This window comes from Diabrotica virgifera, chromosome 8 (assembly GCF_917563875.1).
Source record: "Diabrotica virgifera virgifera chromosome 8, PGI_DIABVI_V3a".
Lineage (NCBI taxonomy): Eukaryota > Metazoa > Arthropoda > Insecta > Coleoptera > Chrysomelidae > Diabrotica > Diabrotica virgifera.
Window position 1 is genome coordinate 217,999,297 of NC_065450.1, and position 26,924 is coordinate 218,026,220.

At 35.0% G+C, this 26,924-nt stretch overlaps 1 protein-coding gene across 1 annotated transcript in view; it reads right to left on the reverse strand.

Annotated features, from left to right (window-relative positions):
• Positions 1-1,431: 1,431 nt before the first annotated feature.
• LOC114336561 (uncharacterized) overlaps positions 1,432-26,924 on the reverse strand; it is a 93,804-nt gene continuing 68,311 nt past the window's right edge. The window contains exons 4-8 of the mRNA XM_028286929.2: positions 19,850-20,069; positions 18,959-19,144; positions 15,185-15,328; positions 5,157-5,494; positions 1,432-1,801 (exon numbers count right to left, since the gene is read on the reverse strand). Coding sequence (XP_028142730.2) covers positions 1,511-1,801; positions 5,157-5,494; positions 15,185-15,328; positions 18,959-19,144; positions 19,850-20,069 — 1,179 coding nt within the window. The 3' untranslated portion in view covers positions 1,432-1,510. The remainder of the gene's footprint in view (positions 1,802-5,156; positions 5,495-15,184; positions 15,329-18,958; positions 19,145-19,849; positions 20,070-26,924) is intronic.

A 26,924-nucleotide genomic window follows, 5' to 3' on the forward strand; every position in this document is an offset into this window, starting at 1 on the left:
AAAACTGACATATCTCATAAATGCCTCGTTCAGATTAAGATATATTCCCAAGATATGGAAAGTGGCTGAGGTCATAATGATCCTTAAACCTGGAAAACAACCAAATACAGTATCATCGTACAGACCGATTTCATTGCTACCCGTAATTTCAAAGCTGTACGAGAAGCTTTTGCTGAAAAGGTTGAAACCTCTCATAGATGCTAAGGCTCTAATTCCATCACACCAGTTTGGGTTTCGAGAAAGTCATTCAACTATCGACCAAGTCCATAGAATAACGGATATAATAGAGAGGTCGCTAGAAGGAAAGAAAGTTTGCTCAGCTGTCTTCCTCGACGTAGCGCAAGCTTTTGATAAGGTATGGCACGAAGGACTTAAGTACAAATTAAGCAGGATTTTGCCAAGACAATACAGAGAATTATTGGAATCTTATATATCAGAGAGAGTTTTTAGGGTTAAGCAAGAAGAAGCCTACTCGGAACTAAAGGAAATCAATGCAGGAGTACCACAAGGTAGTGTGATAGGACCGGTCCTATACCTATTATACACTAGTGATATCCCTGAAGTACAACATAATACAATAGCTACCTTTGCTGATGACACTGCCGTCTTAGCCGTAGGTGAAGACCATGAAGAAGCAGCAAGAAAATTACAAATATCTCTTAACAGATTTAACGAGTGGACTAAACGCTGGCGAATTAAATTAAACGAAATGAAGTCAGTGCATATAAATTTTACAAACAAGAAAAATCAATACATTCCTGTTAACTTAAATAATACTCAGATACCATATGCCGACACCGCAAAGTATTTGGGTATTACACTAGACGCTAGGCTACGCTGGAAGGCCCATGTTAAAAAGAAACGAGAACAGCTTAACATGAAGTATAAAAAAATGTATTGGCTATTGGGAAGACAATCCACTCTCTCAATCTACAATAAAATACTTTTGTATAAACAGATTATAAAACCTATATGGACATATGGCATCCAACTATGGGGCTGCGCTAGTAATACAAATTTAATTATCATTCAACGATTCCAAAACAAAGTGCTAAGGAGCATTGTCAACGCTCCATGGTACTATAGGAACAGTGATCTCCATAGGGACCTAGACATGGATACTGTTAACAAGACCATAGAAAAATTTGCCAAGAGTCACGAACAACGACTTCTTCAACACGTCAATGTTGAGGCCATCCAGCTCCTCGACAACACGGATCTAGCTAGAAGACTCAAGAGGAAGAAACCCTTCGAGTTAGTTAAGTGAAAAATAGTGCACGGTGCAAGTGATGGTACAAGTTAAAATTTGTGCAATATATTAACAGAACCTAGGGGGTACTATCGAGTTTGTCCTTAGTATTAAGTTTTTTTAGTAGTAATTTAGGTTAGAAATAAGTTGCTCATTGATCACATTATTTGATCAGATTGTAATGTTCTTAAGCATCTTATTGGTGTTTAATAAATAAAAAAAAAAAAAAAAAAACATAATATATAAAAACAACAATAAAAATTACTTAAGTTCTTTCTCATACATTTGCTTCAACTCTCTTCTCAACGTTTTTCCACTGGCATTCTTTGGAATACTATCGACAACAGAAACTCCACCTTTCAACTGTTTGTACGGGGCCACCTTCGCATGGACATGATTCTTTAATTGGTCTACGTCAATTTTTGAGTTAGGTTTGGCAACTATGTAGGCCCTGGGAACTTCGCCCTCCATTTCGTGAGGAATGCCGATCACGGCTGCGTCGAGGACATCTGGGAAGTCCCGGATTATTTCTTCAAGTTCGGCCGGAGCCACCTGAAAGGAAAACAATTCTTTTTAAATCTACCTCAATGACATTAAAATAGAACAAAAATATATACAGCCTCGTAAAATTCAGGAGCTTGGAGGAGTAAAGGCGAACCCGAAAAATGGTCATTTTAAAAACAGTCTCATCTTCCTCACATACTTTTAAAGAATGCGTCTGTATATTATAACAGCATGTTTCGCCCAGCATACTCCTAAAATTTGGTAAGAAATAATATACCAATCCATTCATGTCAGAAACTGAACTGCATAATCATTTAGAAGAGTAAGGGCGAACCCACAGGCTTTCGTTGCGTTTCCGTTCAAGGTTTGCCCCTTCTCTAATAACGCGCCGGTGTTTCTGTAATTCTGTAGTTTAGCAGCTTTAATTGGTGAGATACAGAAGACGTAGAAACCGTAGATGAAAATCAAATTGAATTCAATTGAAACTTTCTTTGTGAATTTTATTAAAAACACTAGGGATGTTTATTTTTATAGAATAAAAAGTATTAAACTTCTTTTTTATTTCATAAAAATCTTGCAAAATCCTCTTTAGTTTTTAAGATCTACCTGAAGGATTTCCATACCGTAGGAAAAGATTAGGGTATAATTTGCATAATAGTAGAGAAACTAAATTTGCATAAAGTTTATTGTATATTGTAATTTTTATTCGTACTTGGCGATAAACTTTCCGCTTACAAAGGCGCCTTTCATTAGTTTGTTCCATGTTTCTGAGAAAAGATTGTAGTGGTGAGCCGATTTACCGATAGAACGTGACACCGACAAAAACCATCTTTACAAAGTGAATATAAGGCATAAATAAGAAGGATTATTATAGTAATTTTACAAGTTAATACTTTATTATACAGTGCGTAAATCGTTCAGCTGGACATAGGGAACATACATCGTATATATTTAGATACATAAATACGTACATTGCATTAAATTAAGATAATTGTGGCAACTCCGCTGTTTCAATGAAAATATAGTTGTTAGAATTAAGATGCATTAACCTCAAAATTGACAAATAATTTCGGCTGACACAAATAAACGTCAAAACATGACATTGTAGTAGAACTATTTTTGAGAAAACTGTGTCTGTTTAATTTGAAAATTAGTTTTTAAATAAAAGATATTTTAAAAATTAAAGTAAAATTATTAATTCATGAGTCATAATCTTTGTTTTTGATTTATTTATGGACTGCCTTGCATTCAAAATCATTCATTCTATTCGTTGTAACAGCTCTATTGCACCAGAAACTCGTATTCGAACAGAAGTTTCAACTAAAACAGGTTAGCGCAGTTGCCAAAATGATCTCAATGTATATTCCCTATGTCCAGTAGAACGATTTACGTACTGTATCAATTTACTATTTTAGTTGGGAACAAGCCGTAAAATTAAAATAATAGTTCCTAAGATTTACACGTTTTATTCACTTTGTAATGATTTTTTGTCGGCATGGTAATAATACAGAATATACACCGTATCCCTCGGTAGACCGCACGCTATAGTAGAAATGCGATGATAAACCGCATAATCTAGTAGGATCACTTGTTCAACTTTACTATTCTAACATGTTTGTAAACTTTTCAGTTTTCCCGAAACATCGTTTTTGCAGTTCACCCTTATAGTCTAAGAGCTAGTGAACCCTCCTACTAACGGTCGTCCTGTAAGGCTAGAAATTTTACTAGTGATAATTCATAGCACACCAAGGCTAAAAACCATGACCTGGCAGGCCTCAGTGGTGCACGTGTATCTACCAGGTGAATCGAAAAGTGCAAATTTGGGGGGTAAAATAAACTTTCTCCTGTAAGGTTTAAATTTAAGTATGTGTTTGAGTAAGTCATTCAGAAGAAATGTGTACAATGAGAGGCGATTCTGAAGAGCATAAGACCTTGCCAGGCGAGGGGAAAGATTAGGGGGTTTTTCCTAAAATTATTCTTTTTGCATCGAACAAATTTTTTTTATGTTTTTTGAATCATTTCAAACAGAAAACGTCTTTAGTGATTTTTCTCTTAAGTTAATAGTTTTCGTTATATGAGCGATTGAAAATTTTGAAAATTGCGAAATCGGCCTCCGACCGTTAGTCGGAGGGTTCACTAGCTCTTAGACTATTACTCCTCCAAGCTCCTGAATTGTCAAATAATGGAGATTATATAATTTGAGAACGCAATGCTAGAAAATGCTTAGAATATCGATTAATTAGTTTACTGACACACTCCTTAGATTTTCCTAAGAATACTTCACAACAGAATTAGAAGCAAATGCGAAGAAGATCTCGAAGATACCCAGTGTGGTTTTAGAAATACTATGGGAACTAGGGAGGCACTTTTGTGCCATTCTATTACAAAAATGGCGCGATTAAAGAGAAGATGTATTTGCATGAATCGTAGACTTCGAAAAGGCATTCGATAAAGTACAGCATGTAAAATTAGTCAGATGCTAACACATATAGGAATAAACGACAAAGATATTCGTGCCATTAAAAATGTGTACTGGAATCAAAACTGCTATCATAAAAATTGGAGATAACTACACCGACGAAATCTTCATACAACGAGGAGTCAGACGAGGTTGCATTTTGTCCCCAACATTGTTCAATGTATACTCGGACCAGTTATTTAAAAAGGTACTTGCGAGACAGCCAGATGGAATAAAATTCTGTCAGAAAGGTCTTAAGGTCTCTAAATTTTGATTGCTCGTATTCACGAATAGGAGAGGAAATGAGCATTAAAATAAACTCAAAAAACCAAATTTTTAATCTTTTGTCGTAATCCACAGCCAGATGCAGAGCTTCAATACCAGCTACACAAGAACCAACTAGATCAAGACATAAAACTGAAAAGATATTTCGTTGCAATAATCATTTCAGTTTAGAGCTAAGGAAAGGAATGGTTAAGTGCTATATACTCTGTACTCTTGTATGTTGTCGAAGTTTTGACAGAATTGAAGCATTGGAAATTTCGATTTATAGACGAATGCTTGGATAGAAAGAAAAACTAATGAGAATGTATTAGGGAGGGTCGACAAAGATAGAGACTTGCTAAAGACTGTTGAAGACCGAAAAATGTCTTATCTGACTCATATAGTGAGGAGTAGTCGATATAGAATACTACAACTGATCCTTAAAGGCTAAACTGATCCTTAGAAGGCCATAAAAATGTTGGAAGAAAGAAGGTTTCTTAGTTAAAAATATTCGTAAATGGAATCAGATATCAAATGCATGACAATAATTATTATTCCATGTTGCAGAAGATCTAGAAGCCTTCGCAATGGTGATCGCCAACGTCGGATAATTCTGATATGGCACACGAAGAAGAAGGTAATTTGTGAAAAAGAAAATTAGATAAAATGTTTATTACCAACCTGGAATCCTTTAACTTTTATCAACTCCTTCAGTCTATCCTGAATGAATAAAAATCCGTCGTCATTGTAATACATCATATCTCCCGTTCTCATCCATCCGTCCACAAAAATGTTCTCCTCTGGTCGATTTAAGTACCCTTTCATGACTTGAGGTCCCTTCACCAACAGCTCCCCGAGCTGGTTTGGTCCCAAGGGAGCTCCTGATGGGTCCTCGGGATTAACTATTTTCAACGTAGTGTTGGGAACTGGCCTTCCGAGGGAACCCTTCGCACTTTCTTTGTTGTACTCTGCTAGTCGAGTGGTTATTACCGCAGGTGATGTTTCAGTTAAACCATAACCTAAAGATATGAACGTGTAAAATTAAAATAGTTTATGTAATTTATCAAATGAAATACTATTAAAAGGTAATTAACTATTTTTAATGGGAAATAAGTCACAATTTAATTTGAAAAAATGATTTTATTAACGTTTCGACGTCCAAATCGGATGCCGTTGTCAAAATACAAAAAATATTAATAAATTAAACAAAAATGTTGTTACTTAGTAAAAAATTATTCTAATAATTTATTTAATCTGACTCATTTATATCGGCAATTCAGACATATATTATACATTTTAAAGTCTTTAAAATTATATTGTCAATATTTATCAGTTGCGTTCCTGGGACAACTTTATTGAAAGATAGTTTATTTTTATTCATTCATGTTTTAGTCTCAAAGAAGGATACTGGATATGAGACTCAAGTGTCTAGAAAACCAACACACACCAACTGATATCTCGATTACAAATAAAATCATAAAATCAACGTTAAAAGGGAATCATTAAATCCTTATATGATAAAGCCAAAATTACTTGTTCTAACGAAAATTCATTCTTAGAAGAAAAACAATTATTAACATCTGTTTTATTAAAAAATGATTATCTTTTATCGTTTATAAATAAGGAATTGTCAAGATTGGATCGAATGGAACAGAACAACTTAGAACAGGATCCTATAACATTCACAAGAAATAATACGAGGAAAATATCAATACCATATATAAAAGGACTATCTGAGAAACTTAAAACAATAGGAAATAAATTCAACATTTCAACAACATTCAAAACAACAAATACATTGAGATCTATTCTATCTAAAACTAAACCTAACAGTGAACAAGAAAGAACAAAAAATTGTATTTATAAATTACCTTGTGAATGCGAACAATTTTATTTAGGTGAACCATCAAGACCATTAAACGTTATAATAAGTGAACATCAGTCTTATATTAAAAATAGAGAATTTGATAGATCTCAAATAAGTCAACACGCATGGGATAATGAACATAGAGTTCAGTGGATAGATTCAAGTATAGTCCTGAAAGAAACAGATAGTAAAAAGAGAAAAATCAAAGAAGCAGCTCTAATTATGCTAAATGAAACCAAATGTGTTGCAAATTCCTCGGTAGACTGCAGTAGGATGTGGTTACCCATACTAAAAGAGGAAGTCAATAGAAAGAAAATACCATGATTAGTAAGTCAATAACATATCGAGTTAGTACACTTTATATTTTAGTATTATTTATATATCTATGTATTATTAATATTATTTATAATTTAAAATAACATATGTACATATCAAGGTCAGAATTTGGTATTAGTTTTGAGAGTAAACTAAAGTAAGACCTAATACTTACGATCTCGAGATAGTATCACGAGGTTTTTTCCTGGTTTTCCCTCGTGATTTACTATAAAATCTCTAGCGTGAGCATTTTACTGTCACCGTTGCATGTGGTTGCTTTTTAAAGACAGATCACATGCTATGATTTTCTTTGTGACGGAAACTCTCGAGTTATGGTTGATTTCATGTAATCGAATGAAGTATCTTTCAGTAAAGTTGTCCTAGGAACGCAACTCATAAATATTGACAATATCATTTTAAAGTCTTCTACTTTAAAATGTATAATATATGTCTGAATTGCCTGTATAAATGAATCAGAATAAATAAATTATTAGAAGAATTTTTTACTAAGCAACAACATTTTTGTTCAATTTATTAATATTTTTTGTATTTTGACAACGGCATCCGATTTGGACGTGGAAACGTTAATAAAATCATTTTTTAGTAAAATTGTGGCTTATTTCCCATTAAAAATAGTTAATTACAAAAATACAAGAAAATAGTTTCAGAACAATATTAAAAGGTAATTGATAGTATAGAGATGTGGGCCTAGAACAAGCTATTAATAATTGTAGAATAGATTAGAAATATAGGCAAGTAATACATAATAGTAGAGAAGAAGAATACAGAAGAAGTAGAGGTAGACCAACTACATGATGGACAGACAACGTCAAGAGGATTGCTGGAAATTGGTTGCAACAAGCCCAAGACCGAGTAAACTGGAAGAAATTAGGGGAGGCCTATGTTCAGCTTTGGATGCAGAAGGTAGGATGATGATGAATACATAATATATATGAAAGCGCAATTATGCTAGTACAACTAGTGAAAATGCATATTCCATCTCCATTAAGAGAGGAGTTAGACAATGAGACAAGGAGTTGCTAATTGGTTAATTAATGACAACAAACTAAACCACCTCAGCTTCGATGATGACATCGTAATTATAGCCAGCACGTTGGAGGAACTCGTTCTCAATACGTCGCACAGTGGTTCCAAATGCTGAAAACCTGGTCATGAGGCGAAAAAAAGTCTGGAGATTTTCATGTTTACAGTTGTTTTGTAGTACTATCGTAGAGTCGTAATCAATGAACTGTCAATACGGATGGAATGGCCCTGTCCCATTCAAATAGTGAAGCGAGATTGCCACCAACATACAAGAGAGAGGTTCTAGAGAGAGACAGACAAGGTGATGGAAATTTTGACACGCCGTGTAATTTTAGTTGCCTATATAAATGAAGCTTTATAATAAAGAATTAAATTCGAAAGAAATATTATTAAATTGTGGCCCAGTGTCTGAGCGTTATTGCACTGTGTGTGGCCTAACTTAACTTTGGCATGTTAACTTTGGCATGAAAACTGAATAAAATTTTTTACAAAATTTTGGAATATGTTTAATTCGTAGAACAATTTTAACAGTTGTTTTTATTATTAATATAGATTTCAATCCTCTACAAAATAGTCTCTCATGTCTTTTGATGTAAAATATTTATTATTACAACCTTCAACTACCGTCTACCACTATCAATTTGTTTGTTTACGAAAGATGGCGATTATCTTCCCTCTTTCCCTGGCTATTGCTCTCATTCTGACCGCATTAAATCCCTTCATTTGTATTTCAGTACGTCAGAACTCTCTTTTTCATTAAAAGAAGTATTGGTTTTAGTCTTTGTTTTTGGCATATTCTATTTTGTAGGTTTTAGAACTGCGCCATAATATATTTAATAAATATACCTAAGTAATTTTATTGTGTTTCACTTAATGACAATGACAAAAAGACAGATTAAAACCAGTACTTCTTTTAATGAAGAAGAGAGTTCTGACGTATTTAAATACAAAAAAGTATTTAAATTTGGAAATACTGCCCCATCAGCCCATACCAAGTTAAAAAAATATGAGGTCCATTTCCCCGATTTAAGTTGATATAGGCAACTCAAATTACACGGCCTGTCAAAATTTCCATCACCTTGTCTGTCTCTCTCTAGGACCTCTCTCTTGTATCGTGGCTGCATTAATTTTCTTCGTGCCTATTGTAGCGTGATTAGTGTAATTACTTCTATAGTTGATTTTTTAACCAAGAGGAGTAAACTAAAAAGACAGATTTACACCCAAGAAAGTTACTAGAAAAGTCACCAAATTCATCTTCTTTTTTCGTTGATCATATCAGCTTTCGATGATAATCCATACATATTATATATTACTAACACATCGCTAAAGTGTTCTAAAAACAACTGTTTGTCTATAAAAGTAGACTAAAAATCTAAAAATTAAAGGAATAATGCAGAAAACACAAAAAATCGAGATATACTTAATTAACCTATTAAATGACAGAGGTGCCAAAATTTGATAAATGTCATTAGTGTCAAAATTTAATAACAATGGAGTAAACTTGCCTGCGGTTGGACCAATTAGAAACAAGCATTACGGCGCGGTAAATTTGAATAACTCCTCTTGGTTAAAAAACAAACAATAATTACAATAAAACTAGCGGTTCGTAATTTATATACGACTTTATTTATATAAGTTACAGACGAATTTATCTTATACACTAAACTTATTCACAAAATATGCCCGTATTTATACCCAGTTGTTATTCTGGAACAATCGACTCCCATCTCGAGCTATCGGCTTGTTCCGCCTACGTGACGTACCTTCCAGAATTCTCCGGCGAGGCCTAGCACATCCGATTACGTCATTCTCGAGGTGTTTACTGTTATACGGGGATCGGCCAAGATTTCTCTTCCGCTACACTGCTCCCCTCTTAAGATCTGAGCGTCTCGATCAGCAACTCTAAATGAAGGCCCAGGATGGCGGAATCTACACGACTCTCCAGCTCTGCATACACCCTTCAAGAAGAAATAACAGTCTACTGTCTTTGAAGGGTACGACATCTTCGGGTTCATGCAACACACAGTGATTTGTACACCAGTTCCTCTGAAGACCACTTCAAGCATGCTTCTCACAATCTTCCAATCCAGATTTTCTACTGCATGGCCTATTTTTGGTAAAGCCAAATTTTTGATGTCATAATTACACACGATTTTCTTCAAATTAGTTAGAGCACGCCATATGTTCTCGTAGCTTGGCGTGTCCGTATAAGACTTTCTGGTCACCATATACAGCAAAGATCGAGGACCATCTTCCAATCGCAGTACTCTTCCAATTTTAGGCTGCTGATTTCTTAACTCGTCCAGGCGGCCGAACTTTCTATTGAATACGGACGATATTCCTTTAGTCATCTCGAGGTCTTGGGCAACACAGTGGGCCAGAGAGACGTTTTCTGGAACACCAAACAGATCTTGCTGAACTTCTGTGGTCACGCCGAATCTAGCACTCTTTCTCGCTGCGTAATTTGACATAAATTGATTAAAACTTGGCTGTGCGACATCTTTCATCTCCTGTTGGAGGACTCGTGCTTCTTCTGTTTCATTTGAGCCAGCATATGGCGCAAGACGATTTATGTGAATAACTTTTGGTTTACCGTTTGGCAACTTCTTAATTCTATATATTACGTCATTTATTTTCTTCTTAACTTCATATGGACCTTCCCATTGTCTTTGCAGTTTAGGACATAAGCCTCGACGACGTTGCGGATTATAAAGCCAGACAAGATCACCTACTTCGAAGCTTTCATTCTTGCATCGAGAATCATATTGATCTTTCATTCTGTCACTGGCTATCTGGATGTGTTGTCGGGCAAGTTCATGAATGTTGTTCATTCGTAATTTCAGGCGGTCAACGTAGTCTTCGCCTGCAACATGTTCCTCGGAAGGTCCGCAGCCAAACTCTAGGTCGCAGGGCAACCGAACTTCACGACCCAACATCAGGCAGGTTGGTGTTTGACCTGTAGTTTCATTTACGGCCGAGCGGTAGGCCATCAGGAATAAATGAATGTGTTGGTCCCAATCTCGCTGATGTTCAGATACAACTTTGGACAAGTGTTTACCCATCGTTCGGTTCATCCTCTCGACCATCCCATCTGATTGAGGATGCAGGGGTGTTGTTCTGGTCTTATTGACACCAATCAATTTACAAACGTTTTGGAAAAGAGCTGACTCAAAGTTTCGCCCTTGGTCGGAGTGGATCTCCAAGGGAACACCAAATCGGCTGAAGAATTCTTTAACAAGTACCTCTGCAACGGTAGCAGCTTCTTGATTTGGTAATGCATAGGCCTCGGTCCATTTCGTAAAATAATCCATGGCTACCAGGATGTATTTATTTCCAGCATCAGTTTCTGGAAATGGACCTGCAATGTCGATTGCTACTCTTTCCATAGGACTGCCAACATTGTACTGTCTCATGGGTGCTCTCTTTTTACCAACTGGACCATTACCGGATGCACACAGTTCACATTTCTGGCACCATCTTCTTACATCATCTTTACAGTTCACCCAATAGAACCGTTCTCGAACCTTTTGCAGAGTCTTCGTAATACCAAAGTGTCCACCTGATGTACCGTCATGCAACTGACGCAATACTTCTGACACTTTACTTTTAGGTACAATCAACTGAAGCTTAGATTCTGTACCATCATCGTTCTCAAAGGTTCTGTACAGAAGATCATCTTTTAGTATCAGGCAATTCCATTGGCTCCAGTAGGCCTTGACTTCCGGACTACATGCACTAATGTTTTGCCAACTAGGTCTCTCACCTCGACGCATCCAATCCAATACTCTTTTTATACATGGATCGTCTTCTTGGGCTTCTTGTAACTGTTGTGGCTGCCATTGCTCATTAACGACGGTAGTTCGTCTCACAGGGCAAAGCTGTTCATCTACTTTAAGCCGGTGATTACAACTTTCACTGCATGGCCGTATCGAGGAAGCATCTGTATTTGAACCAACTCTTCCAGCCCTCTTCATGCGTCTCTTCGGCATCGTGTCACGAATCACCCTCCGTATCATTTCCTCCAGACGTTCATCGTTGTGTTCGTCACTTTCTTCAATGGTTCTTACTCTATGGCCTCGTGAAGTTTGACTAGCCGTTTCGTGTTCCAATGCAATAGCAAGTGCTTCATCTAAAACTTTCGGCCTTGCTAGTCGTAAAGCTTTCTGTAGTTCATTATCTTTCAGCCCATTGACGAAGGTATCTACTGCAATTTCTTCTAAAACGCTGTCTGGCACCTCTGGATAAGCCAACCGCACCACACGAGCCACATCTGCTTCAAATTCTTGCAGATTCTCACTTGCTCGTTGACTTCTACTTCGCAGTTGTGCTTTGTATACTTGTTGTAGATGGGCATCTCCATAGCGTTTTTCTAGACGAGTGAACAAGGTCTGGTAACAATTTTCTTGACCCTTAGGAATTGATCTTAATATATCTGCAGCATCACCTCGCAAAGCAGCAGTCAAGGAAACAGCCTTTTCCTGTTCGGTCCAATGATTGGCGGTCGCAATAGCTTCAAATTGTCTAAGATATATGGACCAAGAGGACTTTCCATCAAATGGTGGTAATTTGAATCTCATATTATGCGACATTTCGTCTCTCGGTAGTTCATCTTTCACTACAGGATCTAAAGCTACTGCATTAACTGACGGTTGCACTTTTGTATCGGTTATCATGCTCTCTAATTCTTTGATCTTCTCTTCTACGGCCAAAACTACTGCATTAACTGAAGGTAGAACTTTCGTATTGGTTACCATAGTCTCTAGTTGTTTGATCTTCTCTTCTAACATTTCTTTATTGTCGTCTACACTTTTCTGTATCTTATCGAATGTTCTAGAAACTTCTTCAAATTTCTCATTGTTCTGTTTACAAACTTCTTCAAGTTTTTCGTTGTTTTGCCTACAGACCTCTTTAAAAGTTTCATCAATCTTTTGAGAAGTCTCGTCGAATCTTTTAGCAACGTTTTCGAATTTCTCGTCGCTTTTTCTACTAACTTCTTCAAGTTTCTCGTTGTTCTGTCTACTAACTTCTTTAATTACTTGAGAAACACTTTCAAATTTCGATAAGATCGCTTGTTCTGCTGTCTGGAAGTGGAACGTCTTTGGGTCCTCTCCATTCTTCTTGAGGACCTCCTCGAGTCGTGCTTTCAGGACTTTCTTGGACCCACTGGCATCTTGCTCGTACTCTTCTAATTGTTCACGGAGCTGTTTTAGCGAGAGTTCTTCTAGCAACATCTTTAGTCGGCACACACGTACTTTTCACAATGTCTTTTAAGTCTTTCCGAATACCGAACAATCAACGCACTCCGGTTATTCCCGACGAATAAAGTTCAAAAGTCTTTTAAAGTCTCTCTGTAATTCACTTATTTATATCGCACTAAGTTTACCCCACACCTGACACCAACTGTAGCGTGATTAGTGTAATTACTTCTAATTACAATAAAACTAGCGGTTCGTAATTTATATACGACTTTATTTATATAAGTTACAGACGAATTTATCTGATACACTAAACTTATTCACAAAATATGCCCGTATTTATACCCAGTTGTTATTCTGGAACAATCGACTCCCATCTCGAGCTATCGGCTTGTTCCGCCTACGTGACGTACCTTCCAGAATTCTCCGGCGAGGCCTAGCACATCCGATTACGTCATTCTCGAGGTGTTTACTGTTATACGGGGATCGGCCAAGATTTCTCTTCCGCTACACTATTCACGGTCATTAGACTTTATTAGTAATGTCTAAGAACCGTGGTGCCTATTCCATCCGTATTGACAGTTCATTGGTCGTAATACGTAGGTAAAAGGATCAGACTGGATTACGGGATGTATTCTGGTTCATAGCTTAGGAACAAGTGAGCCATATCCGAGGTTATTTTGGCCGACAGAGAAAGTGAAAAAGAACGCGTATATTGAAAACGCTGTAAAACGTTTTGAAGTTTATCAATTTTATTGCTGTAAAGCAGGTTGTTCTTTTTTGAGTATGTAGTAATGCACGATGTAAGTTAACTTAAGATTTAGTAACAATAAATGTCTTACATTTGTTACTACATAAATAGTGAAAATATGCTTGAAATAATCAAAATTTTGCAAAGAAACATTCAAAAAGTACAAAATTCTGCGACTATTGTTTATTAATCTTAAAATATATAGTAAAAAGATACATAATCACTTTGGTTTAGCTGCCTATAACTGCCTATGCGTTGCTGGCAGTTGTTTGAATACAAAAGTGGGAAACAACGTGTTCGCCGTGTGCAAGTACTTGGAGGGGATACGAGAAACGATCGTGCGCGAATAGCGGAGAAATCTTGCAACTTTCTTAAATATTAATTCATTGTCAATTGAAATTGTCAAACTGACGTATATTTCATATCTACTGTCAATGATGAAGAAAAATTATATGTTGCTCCACAATATTGATATGATATGCAATTATTATATAAAAGTAAATTTAATAAATTGTATTTTGCTTGTAGTAGTGCATTTTAATAATTAATTTTATTCACTACATACAATTGTTTACCTTTTAATAACATAACCTTAATATTACTTTTTTTCTTATAATTTTTTTGGGCTATGGCCTTGAGAATTGCCCAGTAACCAGGACCAATATGATTGGCCAATATAATTAAAAGTGCGAAAAAAGTTGCCGAGCTATGAAACCAGGTGTCGCTTTTCCTAACTTGCACGGTCCCAATATTAGGTACATGATTCTGGCGATTGTTGTGAATGTATGGGTGGTTGTACATAAGTAATATGTTTTGAACATTTTACTTCATAAAGAAAATGTATTTTTAATCAGTCAGCAATGTCAAAAGTCCCTTTTGATGTAAAATTTTAAACAAATACGCATTTAAAATAAAATTTTCGAATTTTTATTAGCCATATTACATCCGCCCTTTTCTTTAAAAAAAATTATTTTAGATTTGTAATCAGCGACCTTACACTACCAAAGACAAAAAAATTGCGATTTGATTGATATTTTCAATTCCTTTTCACCATGTTGGATCCGCCATTTTGTTTTTCAGAAAAAAATAATGCCAGATTCGTAATCAGCGTTGTCAAAAACCCTTAAGTACGAAAGTAACTCTGAAGTGTATAAACAATATGCGCATTTAAAGGTTCATGACCACATTTTCGGCATTTGGAATCAAAGTGAGTCGTTCTAAAAATGAATATGACAACAACGAAAACAATGACAAACACAGACGATCCCATACATATAACTATAAATGGCAGTTTTTTGTTGTGGATGTATTTTAAATATTGCAACTAATATTTTCTTTTAATAGTAATTTTTATTATCAAAAATTTAGTTCAATGTATGTTACGTGGGAGTAAGACCTTGGAGGAGAAGGGCATAAGAGACCTATGTATGGAAGGACATTGCCAGACAGGCAAATACCCATCCAGGGTTATGTTGCCAAAATAAGAAGAATAATCAATTTTACATTTAGCTAGATAAAGGTCAATTACAAAACGTACCTTGGAGTATTGGAAGATCTTTATTAGCTTTTTCCGTTAACCTTATACCATCCAATTGCCCTAAAGGAGCTGCACCGTTAATTACTGCTCTAACTGACTTTAAGTCTTCCGCCTGTACTTGCGGAACTTTTCCTAAAAATATAGCTGAAACAGAAAATAATATTAATAACTAACACTTACACAATATGTACTAAAAAAAAACAATTACACAATTTACTAAAAAAAAAACACTTAGATACACAATAATAAAAAAACACAGCATTGGATGCAGCAGCAAAAAGAATAGGGAGGGCTACATGTTAACACTATTAAAACTAAGTATATGAAGGGTACAAATAATAATCAAGCAGCAAAATCTGAAGATCTAACGGTTGGAACATATATACTTTCCAAGGAGTATGAGAGTTCGTATATCTAGACTCTAAATATAATAGACTAAATACGCCAGGGAAATAAGGCAAAAATATACCATGTTCGGGACACTTGAGCAGCCAGGTTGCAAATAAGTTTTTTTAGTCCAGAAAGCCATTGCGCATCCGCTAGGAAAAATATTCCGATTCGGATTTTTTGCACAATGTACACATATCCCCACCTAATATTACAAAATGTTAGGGCTAGGGGGAACCTCCTTATCACTCAGGGATATGAAAAACAGATTACGACCGATTCTATCTATAGGAATATGGCAACTAACACTGTGACAGTAGAATTTTATAGATTTAAATATATAGATGGCTATTAAAAAATAGGGGTTGGTGCTAGAAGAGTGAAAATTAAGGGTTGTATGTATTTTTTAATTCTACACCATATAAAATTAAGGTAGACAATTTTGTCCAAAAAAATAAAAAACAATTTCAGGGGGGCAATCCCTCTTATAATTTATGGATATAAAAAATGGATTAAAAGCTATTCTTAGTCATCCAGGATATACGTGTAAAATTTCATAAAAATCGGACAGGCCGTTTCGGAGGAGTATAATATCTAACACTGTTACAAGAGAATTTTATGTATATAGAAGTATCTGTGAATTAAATAATAAAAGTGGCTAACTTTGACCGCAATTAACCTAGGCAAAAAGTATATTTTTTTAAATTCGTGTAAAAATCCCAGCTTTTGAAATCCCAAAGTGGATTTACTCTACAGTCAATATTAACAAAGCTATTTAAATTGTTTTTAAGCCAAAAATGACTCCACTTTAGTAAAATATTTTTGGAATGATAAAAATGACTTTATTGATTTTTTAAAATATGTTGAAAACATAAGTATTCTTCTTTTATGCGGTTTCCACAGAATTGCTGTATCATTATTATTTTCTGAACAATAACATTGCAAAAAAAGCTCGTTGCGATAAACAAATCAAATAAAATTTAAACTAATTGCCGAATCGTCTTAAAATTTTTTGGGCATGATAAGTACTAGTAGTCTCAACTTTTCATGCAATATCAAAGTCTTAAGTTCATTTTCGCAAAAGTTATAGCTAATTTTTTATTTTCGAAATTTTAGTCTTATTTTGCAATTAGCGAAGCAACAAATGATCGGATCAAAATTCAAAAACAGCCATTTTAAACCATTGCTCATCTACTAAAAGACGAATACTCTAAATAAGATATTAATTTACCTTATTTTTATCTGTAGCGATTTAAAAGAAAAAACTACCACTTTTGACCCTTATTTGTTAATAACTAAAATTCTCGTCAGAACTGTGACGGGCATTTTTGTATTTATAATGCATTAGGTATATAGTACCCAAAAAAACCATTTGGCTGCTCAAGTGTCCCGACAGAAACCTTATTTCTCTGGACTAAAAGTAACACAAAATCTGCAGAAATTATATCTAACAAATAAGCGTACTATGGATTAAAAAAACTTTTAACATAAAACATAATCACAAAAAGAACAAAAATATTTATATACAGAACTCTTATCAAGCCCGTCCTCACTTAAGCATCAGAAACGTGGACGATAACGAAAAGTGATGAAGAAGGCTAGGCTGTTTTGAACGTAAAATCCCCAGATATGTCTACAAAGGCGCGCAGGAAAACGGATTATGGCGTAGACGCTATAATTTTGAGCTTTACCGCCTTTATAGTGAGCCTAGTATTGGTACATCTATCAACATAAACAGGCTGCGGTGGCTAGGCCACTTAGAGAGAATGAATGAGGTGGAGCCGTCGAAACACATTTATAACCAAAGACCGGATGGAGTAAGAAGAAGAGGCAGGCCCACAGCACGATTTAAGGCCCAGGTGCAAGACGAGTTACGAGTATTCTTCCTCTTCTTCTACGGCACTACAGACCAAAATAAGCCTTGGCCTCCTTTATTTTTTGCTCCAACTTTGCTTGTCTGTGGCTGCTCTTCTCCATACACGGACTTCTAAAAGGGCTTGTGCGTCGCTGTTTACTGTGTCTTCTCAGCGCTTTCTTGGCTTTCCAACCGGTCTCTTTCGCTGCATTCTAGCATTCAGTACTCTTTTTGGTAGCCTATCCTCTCCCATTTTTATCAGATGTTTGCAATCTTTGTATTCTAATGAAGTCTGACAGGGGTTCTTCCTTATAAAGTTGATAAAGTTCGTTGTTGTATCGACTTCTGAAGATTCCGTTTTCCCTCACAAGTCCTAGTATTCTCCTCAGTACTTTCCTTTCGAATGTGTCGAGTTTGTTTTTGGATGTTTCTTTCAGGACCCAGGCTTCACTGCCTTAGCATGTTATTGGTCGAATTAAAGTTTTATAGATTCTCATCTTTGTATTTCGGTGGACACTTTTAGACCGAAATATATGGGAGAGGGCAAAATAAGCTCTGTTTGCCTGCATTATTCTCTTCCCTATTTCTCCGTCTTCTGATACGTCGGCATATATTTCTATTCCCAGGTATGTAAACTTTCCAACCGTTTCAATGTCATATTCATGTATAATGTTTTGGGTGACTTATTTCTTCTCGTCTGAGTCATTATTTTTGTTTTTTTCTATGTTAATCTCCAGACCTAGCATTTTTGTTTGTGTTTTTTAACTCTGCGTATGTTTCCTGTGCTCCTGTTGATGTTCTACTCATAATATTAATATCATCGGCATAAGCGGCCAGTTGAACCGTTCGGTTGGTCAGTAGGTTTCCTCGTCCAGTTTGCATTTGCCTAACCGCATACTCCAGTGCCAGGTTAAACAATAACAATGTTGGGGCCAGCCCATCTCCCTGCTTTAGTCCCTGCGAAATTTTGAAAAAGTCTGTCCAGTGGTTTTGTATTCGTACACATGCCTGAGTTTCATCCATTGTGGCTTTAATGAGTCAATATATAGTATAGTTTGTTCCTTTTGACTGAGTCGTATGCCTGTTTACAAACACGTTGTGAGCATCAATATCGTGTTCCCACGATTTGCTCAAGATAGGTTTGACTGTAAATATTTGATCCAGTGTCGATCTTCCCCGCCGGAAGCCGGTCGGATACTCTCCAATAATATTTTCTGCTAGTGGTTGGAGCCGCTGGTGTATAATATACGTGAGGACTTTATATGCTGTACAGAGTAGAGAGAGTCCACGGTAGTTTTTGCACTGGAGTTTGTCTGCTTTTTATTTACGAGTATTAAGAGTACGAAATTGGAAAGCCAATGCGAAAGACAGGAAGGAATGGAAGCTGATTCTGGAACAGGCCAAGACCCATCATAGATTGTAGAGCCAATTATGATGATAATGAAAAGCAGGGCAAGATGCTGGTGCGTTTGTATGTTAATGTTCTGCATTATTTTGTCAGTTCAGTTAAAAGGCGTCACATCAACACTTACCTATGGGTGGAGCTAAGTACAATACATTTGGCTTATGTTTCTTCAAGGTACCGATGTACAGTTCTGGAGTAAATTTTGGCAGGGTGACTATCTTAACCCCCAGTTTAATTTGGAACATACTAAGGATCGTCAATCCGTAAATATGAAACATTGGCAACACCGCAGGAACGACATCTTGGTGATCAGCTAAAATTTAAGAGAAAGTCATAGACAACGTTTTGGTATTTAGTGTATTATAGGTCGACAGAATATCTGAAACCAGCAAGGTCACAGTATAAAGAGGGACAGTAAAATCTCTTCTATGTCGACACTTTGATCTCAAGAAGTAATACCGGTAGTATGCAATTGGTAATTCACTAGTGATGGATGCGGGTTTTCCCTGTTAAAACCTGTAGGTTTCTACGCGACTAGCAATGCAAGAGTGGTGGTCTAGTCTAGCGACTGGGAACTTTGCGCGGTCGCCATGCGCGACTACAGATTTTACTTCCAATTTTTCGGAGAGTAGTTCTACTGTCCCTCTTTATACTGTGGCAAGGTCAGACCGATCGAAAATTTTGGTTTTGCGAGGTTGTCAGATCAATCGGGTTTCAAAGTTTTTCGGTTTTTTATTTGTTACTTGTTTCCCAGTAACATTTCCTTGTGCTTGCTCCTGCGTATATTTTAAAACATTGTGTATAATTTCACTTGTAATATCCATATTTATTAAAAAAATATAAAATGTATTCTAAATAAACAACTATTCGGCGATTTTATCTGGCAATGTCGCAAAATTACTGATTTCGAGCAAAATGCATTTTAAATGGATGTTTACTCTTTGCACCAAAATCCCCTCTCTTTGATTTGCCTTGGTTTCAGATAGTATTTCTGTAAGTTTGTAAGAGTAAAACTTACGTGTGGTTTGTCTGCTGATAAGCAATTTTGGATGTCCAATTTGGGCAACATTGGCTACTATATTGTGATGTGTTAGCATGACACCTTTAGGCAATCCAGTTGTCCCACTAGAATAAGGTAAAAATGCTACGCTATTCCAAGATTCTTCACTTGGTACGTCTGAGTTGCAATCCGCCAGTTCTGCAAAGTTGGCTGCACCCGATGGAACACTTTGACTTTGCTGAAATTATACAGAAAATTATTAAATTGTTTAATTCTTTTGAATCCTTTGTAGGTTTGTTTTGTTGGCACTTCCCCAGGTTTGGATGCCATACGAATAGGTTTCAGTACACATTTATATATAACCAGTTTATTGCCTAGACTTAGGCGTTGTTAAAATAAAAATTGATGGAACCAGAACTGAACAGATTATGGAAATTAACTATTTAGGTACCACACTATCCAGTTACGGTGACATAAAAGCAGACGTAAAAAATATACAAAGAGGAGCAATATACAGTGATGATCACGCTAATAACCGGCAAAATAGCTCAAAACATGGAAAACATAATACATTGCGAAACAAAAAGAGATGAAACTAGTGGAGGTGGAAATTATCGCTATAAACGTAACATTACATTACACAGTTTCCCACCTTTAGACATCTGTGACAGGAGTATTTTATAAAATTCTACTGTCACAGTGACAGTTGTCATACTCCTCTGATACGTCGCCGGTTGTTCGAACGCTAATCAACAATGATCATTATTAAATATTTAATTACTGTCACCAAAACTGTCAATGTCAACTTTGTTTGGGTTGCTGAAAACATAATTAATTACAATTATGAGATTTATTATTAATTATGTTAATAATTATTGTTATATTAATTGATTATAGTCTCAGAATTGTAATTAATTATGTTTTAACAATTGACATTGACAGTAATTAATTATTTGATAATGATCATTGTTGATTAGCGTTCGAACAACTGGCCCTAATAAAGGTTGGAAACTATGTAATGTAATGTTATTTTAGATGTTTATAACGATAATTTCCACTTCCACTAGTTTCATCTCTTTTTGTTTCGCAATGTATTAAGTTCTCCATCTTTTGAGCTATTTTGCCGGTTATTAGTGCGCTCATCACTGTATAGAGGAGCATCATGTATAAACAATACAATATGAAGAAACAAAGACGTCAGAGTGGAAACTAAGGCAACAATTTACAAAACGGCTATAAGACCAATAATGACACCCATTGAAAACTGAACTTTTTCTTTAACTAGATTTTCAAGAAAATTAATTAGCTGTCCCAAAGGCTATGTATCGTTTTTGGTGCACCACCCTGTATATCATTTACGTTAGTGTTAAAGTGAGTGTCGCGTGAATAATAAATAATTAATTTATTTAATCATTACTAATAGTTACATATAATTATAATATAAATGTTAATGTGTAATTTAGTTATTAAAGTAAAATTATAAAAAATAATAGGTGTTATAATGAATGCGTACTTTGTCCCCTATTTGCATACAAAGTTTTTATGCAAATGATTCTTAAAAAGTTCACCGATAATATTTTAAAGGTGCTTGTAGCATTTAAATTTTTACATATGTATAGGTATTTTTGAGGTAAAAGTCTCATTCGTACAATGCGCTTTTTATTATTCGAATTCCAGTGAAGGGCAATTTTGTCAATGTCGTACGCTTAGGGACAGACTAGCTTGCCAACGAAGGTATTGATGTATTCCCTTGGCCAGCACTTTGACTGTATTGGAAGAAATAAATTATTTATTGAAATGAAAAATCAAGATATACCAGAAAAATTAATCAGATTAACAAAAATGACCATGGATGGATCTCGAGCTAAAGTAACAACAGAAGAAGGTAGCACAAAATCAATTACAATAGAAACAGAAGTGCGACAAGGCGATTCTCTGTCAACCACATTATTCAACATAGCAGTAGAAGGAACAGTCAAGGCCAGCAAAATTATAGTCCAGGAACCGAAGCATTTCACCTCGCAATTTTTACAGAATGGATCGATTTGCTTGAAAATTTGAGAATAAGTAGTGGATAGTTCAAGGATCAAAATCTATATGATGCCGAAAGGCGCTTTTACCATGGGGTCGGTTGCCACCCCATCTTAAAGGTGGAAATTTTTTATTATATTTTGACAGCAAAAGTTGATAAAAACATTCATTCTAAGCAAAAAATGTTCTATACATTTTTTTGATAAAATTAATACTTTTCGATTTATTCGCTATCGAAAGTGTTAGTTTTATATACATCAAAAGTCCGTACCCCCCCTCGTATCTTTTGAACGGTTATACCTACAACAGTGAAATTTGGAGGGAGGAAATAAACGGACGTAAGCTTCTTAACTAGTTATGACAGGTGACGTAATAGTGACAGATGACGTTACAGAGCCACTGTGACCGATAATTTTAAATATGACCTTATGGCAAGTGATATCTCGTCTGAAAGGTATTTAAAATACCTATTCACTCATACTAATTTTTTTGGGTTTAGGTTGATTTTGATTTTGGTGAATAAATTAAATAAATATAATATTGTAGTTTCGAATTTAATTAATAAAAATTCAAATGTCCGCTTATGCATTTTTTGTCAAAAGAGTTGACGTTTTTTAATTCTGTAGTAGTTTTTACGTCAACGTCAACCTGTTTGACAAGTAATCATAGGCGGAATTTTGAATTTTTATTAATTAAATGCGAAACTACAATTTTATATTTATTTTATTTGTTCATCAAAATTAGCTTAAACTCAAACAAAATTAGTATGACTGAATAGGTATTTTCAATACCTTTCAAACGAGGTATCACTTGCCATAAGGTCCCATTTAAAATTATCGGTCACAGTGGCTCTGTAACGTCATCTGTCACTATTACGTCACCTGTCATGACTAGTTAAGAAGCTTACGTCCGTTTATTTCCTCCCTCTAAATTTCACTATTATAGGTATAACCGTTCAAAAGATACGAGGGGGGGTACGGACTTTTGACTAGCACTGTAGAAAAAATCAATGTTTTTCGATATATACTCATTTACCAATCACTCAATTTTTGCCGTAGAAAAAATTTTTTCAAACCAAGTTCTTGGGAATTAAATAACGTACAATTTCATATTAAAACATTTTTTCGTATATCTGATGCTAATCTTTCTATTTTGAAGAGAATGGCATTTTTTACCAAACTACAAAAAGTCGTTATTCGCTTTTAACTCTAGTTTTTTAAAAACTAATCATTCTAAGCCAGTCAAACTCTTAAAATCTATTAATAATACATAAATAAAGAAGAATTAATAAGGCCAATGACTAAAAGCAAAGCTAACTTATATTATTATGCTTCCAATTAGATTTCTTTTTTTTGTTTTGAAAAAAATGTATTGATTTTTTAACCGTAACCTTTTTAATTTTTATCTTAGAAAGTTTGTTAAAAAATAATTTGGTAGGTTTTTACAAGATCTATAAGACTGTTAATACCAAATCCTTTTAAAATCCTCAGTCGCAAAAAGTGGTGACTTTGAAAGGGTTGGTAAAGGTGATTTTTGCATGTTATTACAAGTTTTAATTGTCAATAGCTCACTTAATTTTTACCGTAGAGAAAATTTTTGCAAACCAAATTCTTATAAATTAAATAAGCTACAATTTTTGTATTAAATATTTTTTTGTATCTCTGATGATAATCTTTCTATTCTGAAGAAAAGGGAATTTTTTACCAAACTTCAAAAATTCGATATTTGCTTTTGACTCAATTTTTTTTTAAACTAATCATTCTAAACCAGTTAAACTTCTAGAACCTATTAATAATACATAAGTAAAGAAGACGAAATAAGGTCAATGACTAATTTTAATCAGGGTGGTGATTATGGGTTTGCTTTCGATCACTTTTTCGCTGAAAAATATAGGGTCTGACATTCTTTTCATTATAAGCCACCTAATTTTTGAGCTAAAGACTTTTTTTTTATTTTTGAAGATAGATATTTTTAAATACTTCAAATTAGTTTAAACAAGTGATCCTCGAAAAATGCAGTTTTCCCGTCTTTTGACTTTGAAACTACAGTATTTAGCATTTGCCGAAGAAGACATAACATATAATAAAGTATAGCTCGATTACTATTGGTCTTAAAGAAAATTTAAAAACACGGTTTTGTTGATTTTTTCAAAAGGTACATTTTTTTAAGCAAAGTGGTTTTGATAAAACAAAAACTTTTTGAGTTATTTGCAGAAAACTGATTAAAAACATTAATTTTTTTAATATAAAACTAACACTTTCGATAGCGAATAAATAGAAAACTATTAATTTTATCAAAAAAATGTATAGAACATTTTTTGCTTAGAATGAATGTTTTTACCAACTTTTGCGGTCAAAATATAATAAAAAATTTTCACCCCTGACATGGGGTGGCAACCACCCCCATGGTAAAAGCGCCTTTTGGCATCATATAGATTTTGATCCTTGGACTATCCACTACTTATTCTCAAATTTTCAAGCAAATCGATCCATTCTGTAAAAATTGCGAGGTTTTGTCCTATTTTACGCTTCATTACTTGGACTATTAACTAAGGAACTATTATAGCCCACGCCTCAACACAAATTGTTACATACGTAGATGATTTAGTTCTTATGGGAAGAGACAAGGAAAGATTAAAAGAAGCAGTAGCAATTCTGGCAAAAGAAGCACGGAAAAGAGGTTTAGAAATTAACGAAGGAAAAACAAAATATCTACTCTTCTCTAGAAGAGAAGATAACAGGACGAGAGAAATCAAAATAGAAAACTACACTTTTGAAAGAGTCCAACAATTTAAATATTTGGGAGTAATAGTGAATGGCCAAAACAAGAGAAGTGAAGAAGTAACGGAACGAATACTAGCAGGCAACAAAACATACTGGAGATATCATAGGCTTATGAAGGGCAAGAAATTATCTAGAAATACAAAACTGAAAATATACAGAGTTGCAATCAGACCAATAGTTACGTACGCAGCTGAGACAATGTGGCTAACGGAAAAAGATAAAGAAAAATTGAGAATATTCGAGAGGAAAATCCTCAGACGGATTATGGGCCCGATAAGAATGAACAACGGAGAAATGAGAAGTAGAACGAACCATTAACTAAGAGACATAATGAAGGGAGAACATATAGTTAGATTTATTAAAGCACAGAGACTGATATGGCTGGGACACATAGAGAGAAGGAAAAACGACCGACTGATTAAGAAGATCACCAGATATAAACCAGAAACTGAAAGACCAAGGGGAAGACCCAGAGAGAGAGATGGGAGGACCAGGTCATGAGAGATATCAAAATTCTGGAAGTGAATTGGAGGGAACTATGCACATATCGAAATGAGTGGAAGAAAATTGTAACGAAAGCCAAGTCATACAACAAACTTTGACAACCTACAAGTGGAATGCGGAGTGATTCACTGCAATAAGCGAATCAGATAGCTCTAAGTAAGAGCGGCAAACATTACACCCGGAATGAAAAGCCCTGATGATGATGATGATGGGTAACATGTACACACCGTTTCGTTTCCGAGGCCATCTGATAGAAGAATGGACAAACGTACCTCAACAGGATATCGACAATCTCATTTTGTCTATTAACGACATATTTACAAAAAAAAAACACAAAAACGGCCTCGGCCAGCAAAAAAATCAAAAAACACTAACAAAACCTGGCGCAAGCCTCCAAAAAAACTAACAAAAAACACAAAACCCGGACACGTAGGGCCCAAACTCTTGAGCACTAAGTCTCTGAACCGGGCCTAGCCCGAAGCAGAGGCTTGGGGCCCAAGTAAGCAATTTTAGTTAAGCGGACAAGTGACAAGAAGATAACAGGCATATAGCGCCTCACGCTGGTCTGATTTTGCAAATCGATTAGGGCACCACGTTGGAATTCTATTACCCAGGATTCCCACATGAAGAGCATTTGGCTGATAGTTGTGCCCCTATCGCGTATCAGAGTGCTACAGGGGGGAAAGGGATGGCCTGGAGCATTGGAGCCCTGTTTTACTCGGGTTAATTAATACACCTTAGTCTATTGAAATGTTACATTTAGGGTTGCATTTCTTAGAGGAGTCAATTTTATTTTTTAATGTGTAGGGGGATTCAGTAGAAGCTTAAGTTCAAGTTTGTGGGGTCGCCACCCTTGTCCCCCGGCCGCCATATTGGAAAAAGGGGTGCAAAGGGCTTTCGCGCTCTATGTCCTAAACTAGCAATCCTACAGAAAATTTAATTACACATAACATGTAGCAAATTAAATTTTCTACAATTTTATATCTATTACTTTTTATCGTCAAGTGACCAACAAAAAAGTTATAAACAAAAATATGAGAAAATTTTGTAAGAAGTTTCCTTTTGGAGGTTATAATTTTTTTTTCCGTTCATTTCACAATAAAATATCATCATAGCGATTTTGTAGAGGATTTTTCAATGAACAATTTTTACTATAAAGTTGTTTAATTTTATTTATTATCTAGGTTTTACAGCGCTCCAATCTTGACCAGATTCTCGAATTCTCATAGGAATACAATAAAAAAATACTTTTCTGTCTATAATATTAGTCGAGCGGCAGCAATCGTTATGCCGACCATGAAAATCTAATTTAAGGTCAATGACCAATTTTGGTCTATTTTTATGTTTTCGAGGTCGCTGAATCCGAATACAAAGTTTATTTTTATCTAGATTTCAACATTTAACATGTTCAAAAATAAAATTTTATACAAAAATGCCGAAAATCAATTTTGATGATTTTTCAAATTTACCTCGCTGTATCTTGGTAGCTGTAAATATTTCCTTTTGAAAATTTTACTGTGTCGTCTTTGAAGTATGTAGATAACAATGAAATTTGTCCAAAATGTTTAAACACATTAAAGAGTTGTTAGTTTTTAAACATTTTGTCATCATATTTCGTTAGTTTCATGTTTACCTAAAAAAAAGTTGAGTGACAAACTTTTTAGTTTATAATTTTAATCAACACAACAATAAAATATAATTCATGAAGAAGTGTTTTGGAAAATTTTAAGTCAAAATATACAATAGGAAAAAAGTTATGTTAGGTACTTCAGAGA